The sequence below is a fragment of the Tupaia chinensis genome, unplaced genomic scaffold (genome assembly GCF_000334495.1).
Source record: "Tupaia chinensis unplaced genomic scaffold, TupChi_1.0 Scaffold000012_1, whole genome shotgun sequence".
In the NCBI taxonomy this organism is placed as follows: Eukaryota; Metazoa; Chordata; class Mammalia; order Scandentia; family Tupaiidae; genus Tupaia; species Tupaia belangeri.
In genome coordinates, this window is record NW_006159442.1 from 1,133,272 (window position 1) to 1,144,502 (window position 11,231).

General features: G+C 39.6%; 1 protein-coding gene across 5 annotated transcripts in view; it reads left to right on the forward strand.

The window, feature by feature from the left end:
- The window catches only part of WDR7 (WD repeat domain 7), a 409,927-nt gene extending 399,088 nt beyond the window's left edge, over positions 1-10,839 (forward strand). For 4 of the 5 annotated variants that reach the window (XM_006139909.3, XM_006139908.3, XM_027767915.1 and 1 more), the window contains 2 exons: positions 915-1,019; positions 8,053-8,256. In XM_006139909.3, coding sequence (XP_006139971.1) covers positions 915-1,019; positions 8,053-8,256 — 309 coding nt within the window. Of the gene's footprint in view, positions 1-914; positions 1,020-8,052 lie in introns of all 5 variants that reach the window. The other variant, XM_027767929.1, reaches the window with a different exon arrangement.
- Positions 10,840-11,231: the final 392 nt, after the last annotated feature.

Sequence of the window (11,231 nt, forward strand, 5' to 3'; positions counted from 1 at the left end):
CCTGGATCTAGCAGCTTGCTTTCTCTCTCTCTCTCTGTCCCTCTCTGGTCAAATTAAAATTAATTAATTAATTAATTAATTAATTTAATATTTCTTTAAAAAATTAAGAGTAGCAAGATCAATACAGTATTATACTCATTTACATAGTACCCAGTGTTTTTGGTAATTATTAATGTATCAGACATGAATGTATGTTTTTATTAGTGAGGCTCTTTTATCAAAGACCTCGTCTAAAATACAGGCTGGCTTTTTATTATTCATGGTTAAATCAATGATAGCTATTTGGCAAAGGTTCAAAACTATCCCCATTAACTTGTTTTTAATAGCATTTGATTTATATGTGTACCCAAACCTCCACCATGTGCGTATATATGTGTTTACTAGTGCAGCTGTATGAATTTGTTCACAGTGTTATTGGTGGAAAATGAAGCATAAAACACGAAAAGTGCATACTTATTAAGGAGTTAAAATTATAGTCTTTAACTCCTTCTAGAATAGGGATATTATAATATGGTTTTGTTTTTCATCTCAGGTGAACAAAGTTCCTAGATAGTTTTGGTGATTGGTTCCTTACCTTTCTAATTAATTATAAAATTCTTCCTGTAATGGACATAAATGAATTAACACAGAGGTTTGCCAATGAATAGTTTGTTTGTTTGTTTTTTTCTTTTGGTATCATGCTGTCCTCTCAGCTACGAGACAGGTTGACTCCTCAGGACAATTTGAAGCCCTTGGATAGATCAGTGAGAGTACATTGTTTTTGTTTTTGTTTTTTTTTCTATATTTTTTTATAAACAAAGAGCATAACACTGTCTAATTTCATGACATAACTTGTTCAACAGGGAGTGTGTTGGCGTATATTTGTAATAGTTCTGTGGAATGCATACATTAATGATGTCTGAATTTTATTTTAGACAATCCATGGGCACAAGGGACCAATCACTGCAGTGGCCTTTGCTCCTGATGGGCGATATCTTGCTACCTACTCGAACACTGACAGCCATATTTCTTTCTGGCAGGTAAGAGTAATGCTACAGAGTCTTGAAGTATATGCCACATGTTACACTTATGGTAGGAAAAGCTTCCCATGGAGCCTACCTGCTGGCCCTCCTTCCTGTCCTTCCTCCCTTCTTACACCAAGTTTCACGTATTTATTGACAGCTGATTATGTGCCAGTCGCTAGCAAGTAGGGTGCTGAGAACACAATTAGCATCTGGAGAGAGGGGCATCTGCTCTCACAGAGTGTTCATCTGAAATAGACACAGGCAGATGAGCCTACAGCACAGACCGGGGACAGCGGAAAGTAAGGTTGTGGAAGACTTTCCAGAGGAAGCGACATCTGAGCTGAGATGTGAGTGATGCTGACAGGAACTGGCAGGGGAAGCCTTGCTAATTTACCAAGGTATACTTGCTAGGTCTGCGGGTCTGCAGCTTTTAACAGAGCATAAGGCATAGCACAAGAAGGTATTTTCTTAGAACTAATTTCATGTCCCCCTTTTGTATTTTATTGTCTCTTACTTTTTTTAATTGGCTATAGGATGTATACACTCGCTGGAGAGAGACAGAGACAGGGGATGGGGGGAGTGACAAAGCAACTCCCTGGGGGCATGGCCATGCTTCAGTCTCTTCTCCTCTTTTCTCCTTGGGATTTGGGACACACACACACATGTGCCAGCATGCTTTTTTTCAAGTCACTGGGTTCAGGACTTGCACTGTGCAGTTGGCCATGTGGAATCCGGCCATTTTAGCTACCACACCACTGGTTGGCCTTCATGCCTGTTTATATTATCTTATTTTTGTTTAAATTCTGAATTTCCTGCATACTGCTCTAATCCTCAAACTGTTCAAAACCATTTTTAAAATCTGAATATCTTCAACTATCTACTCATAAGAATAGCTATGTTTAATTCTGATTTAAATGAATATTAATTTTGAGCAGCTAATTTTTACCATAGAATGTGTTTCATCCACAATGTTTAATCTCCATCTCATCTTTTTTTAGTTACCTTATCCTGTTAGTCCTAATCATTACAAATATATATATATACATATATATATATTTTTTTAACCTAACCTCAAGAAAGTTAATTTAAAATTCTGTTGTCACCTATATTTTTCTAGAATGCAAGTATGTTTTATGAGTCTCAGTTTATTGCTTTGCTTTTGAAAGCTAAAAAAATAAAAGTTTAAACAGTCTTCGGCACAACTTGATGGTTTTAAAAAATCAATAGCTAATAAAATGTAAAACGGATACAATAAATTGCTTAATTAACAACATGCTATTAAAGCATGACGACTTTCAAATCTGTCACAGACTTTTCCTTCTTTTATCTAATTTAGTTTTTCAGTTTATTTTCTCATTATCCTGTCTTCTAGAATGTATCTGTGGCATTTTAATTAGCTCACATTAAACACTTTTCCTCAGAGATCTCGCCCAGTCTTCATTTTCCCAGTGGGTAACCACAGGTCTTGCATTTCCTACACTGAAATCCCACCATGAAACCATTTGGTGCCCATAAACTGGACTCTTGGGACAGTGGTCCTTGAAAAGTTTGCCTTCTTGCATTGTTTTCCGCTCATGTCCAATGCAATGCTTCTATTCTGCTGTCTGTACTTGGATACAAATTTCCCCTTATCCCGATTTTCTCGGCATCTTGGAGGAGTTTTGTTGGAGAATGACATTCGTTGGACATGCTGGGTGCTGGACTGGGCTTTGGCAGTATGGGATCAGAAAGTTCCTGGGTCCCTGCTTTCAAGGAGCTTGTCTTCTGGCCATGCTGTCCTTTGGAATAGACCAACACCTCTTTTTCTGTCTAACTTTTTTCTGCTCAGAAAATATCATATGTTACATAAAAGGAATACCTCAGAAATCAGTCAGTTTAAAACTTTTTCCCAGTATTTTACTGAGTTTTCCGAAGGGAATTTCCTAAGTGGTACATTTTCTACCTCCTATTGTCTAGATCTTAACAGTGCTATTTGGATATATTCATCCCTTCTCTGGCTAAGTTTCTATTTCTGTCCAAGTTTTTACCCATCTCATAAGCAAAATTATGGTTAGCACACAGGGTTTGAGATCATTCATTAGGTGATAACTTTTCAGGATACATTTTTTCACCTTCCAGTCCCTCTCTGCAGGGCCTACTGTGCTTCTGTGCCTCGCCCAGTACACTCAAACCTGTATACTGTATGTGTGGCTGTGTGCACACAGGGAGCCCGCAGCATGCTTCCGTGTCCGTAGGCTCATCTGCTCCGAAGGCTGTCCTGTGTCCTGTGCACATATCAGAGCACCAGAGCGACTCACTAGAACAACCCATGTCTTTCTTGGGTTATTCATTGGTCTTCTAAAAACGAGTGTCAGAAATTCAAAATGCAGCTCATATTCTGGATGCTTCAATTATATCCAGCTCAGTCTTGAAATTTAAATGGAAGGCACAGAAGCATTATTGCAATTCTATCAAGAAAATACAGCAAAACATCTCCCGAAAGTGTAATAGCTTGTGTTGGAATCAAGGGGAGTACGAAAAGCAGTGTGGGATCCACTGCTGCTCTCCCCAGAGGGGCTCTGCTGATTTATTTAGATACATGTTGTTTAGTTCTAATGATGTACAAGGATACTTTCATATTATTCCAGTAAGTGTACTGTAATATATTTTGAAAACTTAATGAAGTCTTATTAATACAGAGCCTTACTAAAGCTATCAGCTATTAAAATCTTTGCTGAGAAATGAGTGTTAATGAGAAATATTGGTTGGATAATTACTCAAGTGAGACTTAGTAAAAGGTTTGTGTGCAGCATTACTTACATTGAGAATAGCATTAAAGCATTTCCTGTTTTGATGAATTACATCAGTATGTGTCTGTATGTGTTCAGAATAGAATCTTCACACAATTGGTTTTCCAAAGCATCATTTTTGACAGAGAAGGAAAAAAAAGCCAAAGTTGCATTCTAGTTACATACTCACATATTGAATGATGTAATTTGGCAATCTTTCAAACCCCTATATTCTTTAACATCATATTCCTACAATTTGAATATTTCACTTCATTATATCCATTGACTTTTGAATAAGGGGAGTTTGGAGTTTGGTAATGAAATGCATTCATAATTCTCTTACTGAAAATTTACCACCGCCATCTAACAAATCATCTTTTTCAGAACTGCTAATAATGTTAGATGGATATTGGTTTCATTTATTTTTATTTACTCTAGAATGCTATTCAGCCATTCAAAAAGAATGATGTGACTCTGTAGTCATTAACATGAAAAGATTTCCCTCAACATTTTGTTGAATAAAAAAAGCAGATTGTGAAAGTGCTTTTTAGTATGAGCCTGTTTATATAAAAGTCCTTAAATATGCTCTCTTCATTTGTATACGTACGTGGAGGTCTGGAAATTTACCTGCCAAAATGTTAATAGTGATTTTCTCTGGGAAATGTGAGTTCAAGAGATTATTTTTTAAGTGTATTTCTTTATTCCATGAGAGAGAAAGAGAAGCACCCTTGGTAGGGTCTCCCTTCCATGCCTGCCTCTTTCCTACCACGAAGAACATGGGCACACATGCACATGCACCCAGTGTGCGTGTGTGGACCTGGGAACTGCACCGTGAGCTTCCACATAGCTTCCAGCACTGCAGAAGCCCATTGCGCTACTGCTGTGCCACCATGGCTGGATCTTTTGTCTCCTCATTTGTACTTCTCTTTATGATTGAATTTCCTACAATAAGTATTTATAATCTTTGTAATTGGGAGAAAACTTAATATTTTCCCACCTTATAACTCCACATCATTATCATTCATTTAGGTCTCCAATTGCTTTTACTTTAGCATAGTTTGTAACCAAAGCATCAGTCAAGAAGACATTAATATTGAATAACAAAATGGTTCATAATTGTAGTGGGAGTTCCTTGGCTAGGCCACCCTGACTTCTTAAGATTCACCCTAATTTGAAGAGGTCTTGAAAATAAAGGTCTGAGGGACAAGGAATTTTAGTAAACATGGTGGCTGTCATTGTTCCAGTTGTAGGTAGTAAACATGGTGGCTGTCATTGTTCCAGTTACTTAACTGTGGTAGTTATGTCTGTCAGAGAATCTCACATGGCTCTACTCTGAGACAGAGCTGTCATACTCTACCGAAAGTGTTTATCAAAATAGAAATCCTGGGACCAGCAGAGGTGTATGGTTATGTCACTGAACTCCCACATGGCCGACCGTGGTTCAAGTCCCAGACCCAATGGCTTGAAGATCACGTCAGGCACGTGTTCACCCATGCCCAAGATTGGAAGGAGAATGGACAAGAAGGGATTGTGGCATGGCTATCTCCCTGGGGGTGGGGTGTGATTTCTCACTTTCCCTCTCACTTTGTCTGTGTCTCTACCACCACTCCCCACAGCCAGCACACAAGCCCTAAGGCAAAAAGCTCAAAAAAAGGAATGTCTCAGGTTACCATGGGAATCCAGGTATAATAATGACCTTTTCTTAATCTTTCCATATTATAGAAATAAGATATTCCCTCATTCCCTTTTAATCCTCAATTAATTTGTATCAATGTCTAAATGTGAAGGAAGTAATTAAAAATAGATTAAGTATCTGAGCATATTATATCTCGCCTGCATTTTTTTTCTTTTTTTTTTTTTGAGAGGTTTTTGCTATAGGGCCACTATCTCTGCCGGACAGAGAGCTACAGAGAGATAGAAAGCAAGAAATCACCCCTACAGAGAGATAGAAAGCAAGAAATCACCCCCCAAGGGGGATGGCCATGCTACAATCCCTTCTCCTCCATTCTCCTCTTGGGATCTTGGGCACGCATACACACATGCCTGGCGTGAATTTAAGCCACTGGGTCCGGGACTTGAACCGCAGTCGACTATGTGGGAATCCAGCGACATAGCCATTACACTAACTGCTGGTTCCTCTCCTGCATTTTGAACCACCAGCAGAAATTGAGCTTTATACATATTTTCATTTAAAAAGAAAACATAAAGAATGAAAAATACTTTGAAGTTGTTTATCAACTGAGAAATCAGATTTTTTTAAAAACACAGTGTCTCCTTTCTTGCCAGTTTGTTTTAACCAGCAATTTTATGGATCATCTGGATCTGTTCTGTAGAGGACTAAGTTATCATATACTGTTAGGTTTTGTAGAAGTGAGAACTAGCAAATCAAACGTACCATTATTATTATTTATATGTAAACTACCCAGGAGCCTCCAGAAAGCAAATAAGGCATTAGTTTTTATCTTGTGTGCAGTTTTTGGAAAAAGGAGAGAAGGGGGCAAGGAAAGAGGCTTTTGGAAGGATGATAGTAGGGTCCCGCTTGGCTTCAACTGTGAACTGAACTTTACCAGAAAGAGTTAACAATAACCATACATTTGGTTTTAAAATGTGACCTCGTACACTAGTGATTTTTTTTCACCTCTGTGTTGTGTTCGGCACTATTATTAATGCAGGAAAATCAGTAACATTAGTCATCTTAAAAGGGTTATTACTCAAGATGATTTAAATTGTGAAAATGTCAGTGGAGCCTGCACGCACTCTGCTAGAGATGCCATGATTTACGCCCTCTGACACCATCTTGCTGCTGAGAAGAGCTCGAAAAAGGGATGGCTTGTGTTTTGCACTGATCCAAATGCAGGGCATGGTATCAGCAATAACACGTCTTAAATGTCCGAGGACTTGCCAGAGTTTCATGTATCAGCCATTTGTACGTGTTGGACCACAGTCTGCATGCTTCACGTAAATCCCTGGAATCTTCCACGTATCATTGGCGGTTTTACTGAAGAGAGAAATTGGAAATTAAAATTAGCACAAAGAAAAAAATGGTAATTTTTGAGGCTTCTGTCCTGATTTTCATTTTGCTTTCCACGTGATTTATACTAGCACAAATGGAGCATCTAGAAAACACTCGAAGTACTACTTGCACCCTAAAGGAGTCTTCAGACTCAGTTGCTCAGAAAAAATAGTTTACTTAGGTAACTGCCACTCAGTATTTAGCACTTTGACCTGAATGCATACCTGTTTATGATTCATAATCTCCATGTCATTTTTCACTTTTGTGAATGGATTAAGAAACCTCCACGTATTAGTCAAATTTAGAAAATCTGCCAAAAAGCAGAAATCACAACCGGTGAGCAGTATTGGCAGTAGAGCATTAAGAGTATATGCTCTTCAGCATGGTAGCAAAACGAAGAGCCACGGCTACAGCGTTGATGAAATTGATTCTTGATTTTCCCTTCAAAATAAGCAAGACCTTTCCAGATGCTGAATTTTTAAAAAGCAAGAGAAGGGCCAGCTGCAGTGGCACAGAGGTGACATGCTGCCCTATGGTGCTGGACCTATGCAGAGGGCCGGGGTTTGGTTCTTGAGCTAGTTGGACATGCGGGGTGCGCACCAGGGTGCCTGTGGTCCCGGTCAGCTGGGAAGGCTGTGGGTGCCTCTCTCTCTCTCTCTGCCTCTGTCTCAGTCTCTCATTCTCATGAAATGAATTAATTAGTATTTTTTTGAAGCAAGTGAAGAATGAAGGTGTGGGTTGGTGGGAATGGCGGGGTGGGGGCTGTATATATGACATTTTGAGCTTTGATCCAGCAACCTTTCATTCTATCTACTGACCAATTTTGCTTCATTTCCTTGAACTAGTTTTGAATCTCCAAACTTGTCTTCGTTAACTCATCCCTCAGGGAATCAGGTTAGCGTTGTCGTCAAAGAACATAAAGGTCTATAGTTTTAAATACTCATGATTTCCAAATATTGTCTGATTGAACCATTTTATTAACAGCTATAATTGAGCTCCTGTCCTAAAGATCGATGAGCTCCCCTGCTGTCAGGTCTACCCACCCTGTAAAATTCCTGTAGATTTACGCGTTTACTGAGCCCACGCCACAACAATTTCAGATATGCTGAAGGGGCCCTTTAGAGGTGAAGAATCAACTGTTAGATAAGCATTATGGAAAAGAAAGTGACCACAAATGTGTAGCTAGAAGAGACCGAACCAGTCTCTGTGGCAGGAGAAGGCAGGGCTCTCTGAGTGACACGTGTGCTCTCCTGTGCCGTCCCTGCAGATGAACACGTCACTGCTGGGGAGCATCGGCATGTTGAACTCGGCCCCTCAGCTGCGCTGCATTAAGACCTACCAGGTGCCCCCTGTGCAGCCGGCCTCCCCCGGCTCCCACAATGCCCTCCGACTGGCCCGGCTCATCTGGACTTCCAACCGCAACGTCATCCTCATGGCCCACGACGGAAAGGAGCACCGCTTCATGGTCTAATGCTACTGTCTGCTGTCCCAAATGCGTTTTAGTTGTCTCAGTTCTCTCAGCCAGTGTTGCTCTGTCCTTACACGGGGCCATTCCTTGGTGCCGGCCCACCCCAGTGTCATCCGGAGGCACGGCCGGGTCTGTGTCACGTGTGCATGCTTCTCGCTCATGCCACCTGTCGATTCTGAGGCACGCACACCGCTCTCCAGGATATGGCCATTCTGTCACTGGGTAGCTTTTCCCTGCCAGCGATGGGAAGGAAAAGCCAGTGGTACCTGGGAACGCTCATGTTGCTTGGTGCAACAGAGGCCAGAAAAATCAATAAACACTGTGATTGCACTCCCAGCCCAGGCCAGCACTGCCAGCCATCTGAACCCCTTTCCCAGGGGCCGCTAGAGGCTGACGCTGGGCATTGAGGTAACGTGACAGTCCTCAGTATTGGAATGATCTCCCCAAACACACTATTGTTTACCAAGAAGATTCTGTGTTTACATGTTTTTTTTTTTCTTCTGGTGATTGCTAGGAAATCTCTCAATCCAGTTTCCTAGAGTTTAACAACCACCTTCTTTATTAGCACCCAACTGATTTGAGATTAATGAGAAAATATTTTAAAAAGTTCCTTGTAGAAAATAGTTTTCCAGATGCCTAGCCTTCTGAAGTGCTTATTATATCCTGCTTAAATGATAGTGTATTTCGTAGTTTAAAGTAAAAGTCATCACTCCTTAAGGTCTAGTGAATATAATTATCCAGTCATTGTAACTAATCTCTTAAAGAGACCTTTGTGATGAAGAGCTGAGTTTGGAAGCATAGCATATACCTAAAATGAAGACTACATATCTTTTTGTTTCAGAAAGACCTCTCCCTTACAGAAACTTCACAACCACAGTCCCTATATATAAGACATATGTCAGTTATCATGTAATAGAATTCAGCCTTCAAATTACTACGGATCAGTTAAAGAAAAACTAAGGAGGCATTTATTTTAAAAGAGTAGCCTAGAAAATTAATAGCTATAGCACAAATGTTCAAGAATGTATATAAAACTGAGAGGGCCCTCAACCAACTTGCTTAAGCAAAGATGGCAATGAGGGTGTTCCTCATGCTTCTTAGTAAGCTCTCGTAGATCACATTCTTCTCCTTATGTCACTTTATGTTGGTTCTTGCTCATGATACTCAAAGAAATTGTAAAATGCTTTGTATGAACTGCTCCTAATAAACCTTGATCTCTGTGTAGTTGGGGGATTGGGCTATCTGGTTGGTTGTTGCTTCGTTGATTGGTTACTTGGGCAAAATGATTTATTAAATGCAAAAAGTGAAAAAAGTGGTTTATTATGTTTCAGAGAAAATATGTGATGTTTACAGAGGAACCAAAGCTATAACTGTGAGCATTTGATCTAAAAAGCATAGATTGTCTGAATTTATGTGGTGTACACAAAAGCACTATCGAGATTCAGGAACAAATACAGCTGTAATTTTACTGAGACAGATTTTTAAAGAACATATTAAGAAATTAAGAACTCCAGAAACGCCTCTTTCATATCACTATGAAGTACGTTATTTCTACTGATGGCAAACCTGTACTATTTCTCGGTTTTAGATGTCGGGTGTTCTTTCAGAAGTGAACTTATGCCACCTGCATGTACAGTGTATTTATAAAGATTATATATGTAGTTTCCAAGGCAGAAACAAAGAATTATACAGTGTAGACATTGTTTGGCGAATATGTGGTTGTGTTCAGTATAGACAGAGAGCCATGAAGTAAATGGAAAGGTACGCTGTCTTTTTCCAGTGAGCTCCCAGGTCTTCTCTGTACTCAGCACATGTTTACTTCATGAACTTAAATGAAAATTAATTTATTCTAGACTATAAAACTATCTGGAATGGTGAAATGAGTATATTTCTTAAAGCTTTTTTCTGTTTTTTTTTATTATTATTATTTTATTCTTAAAATTTCTATGTGTCAAGAAAAAGGTGTGGGACCAGTAGGCAGGCCACCACAAATGCAGGCATGGCATACCCCATGGAGACTGGACTACGCTGGGGGAGGGGGTGTGGAGGAACAAACCCTTCCTGGGCCAAGCAGCCTTTCACACATGGTCTGTGCAGACAGCCAAGGTGATGGGCCGGTAGAGCAGTACGATTGTAAAACTCTATGGGGGTTGGTATTTGAAGTTAGACAGACATCTCTAACTACTAAACTTATATTTGCATTCTTGTTAACATAAATCTCTCCTTGGCTGTTTTGAAAACCACAGTCCCAAACTTCATCCTAGCTTAGATTTCTCACGCCGAGATATACTTTCTATTGTCATCCCAGTGTATGCTTTTAGTGTTTTATTGATTTCGTTGGCACTGTATTTGCACCTGTCCTTGTAAATGTAGACACATATGTGGCTTCATTGGTAATTTACAAGCAAAAGATGACATGACATGACACCTGTATGGAAATGTAATGATTGAACTCACTGTGTAGAGCAAGTGAATTAAAATGTCTACCCCTTAAGACATTTTTTGATGACTCCACTTACTAAATTCTGTATGTGCTGAGCGTACCTGTGTACATATGTGTGTTAAATAAAACTGAATTGTACTGAAGGTTACTTTTCTCATATTATTACTTTTTCCATTGTTCACTTCTTAAAATTCTCAGTTGAAATCTCTATTCTCTCTTCACTCTTCTATGTCTCATTATTCATTTCCCCGGAGAGCTAGCTTCAGGAAAGGCCAACTTGTTCACAAGGGATTATAGAGTGGGATAGAAGGAAGTCCCTTGCTGCACTGTGACAGAGGCCACAGATAAACTCTCCTACCAGAAACTCGACACTACCCTCTGTAGTTTGGGCAAAGGAATTGCATGCATTTTGCCTCGCCTCTGTTGCTACCCTAAGTTGCTCTTAAATAGACAGTTAATTGTACCAAATTATATCTTGTTAGATTTGATGACACAGGTTGACTGCCTCATGGGAGCTAGGGTGAGATCATTAAAT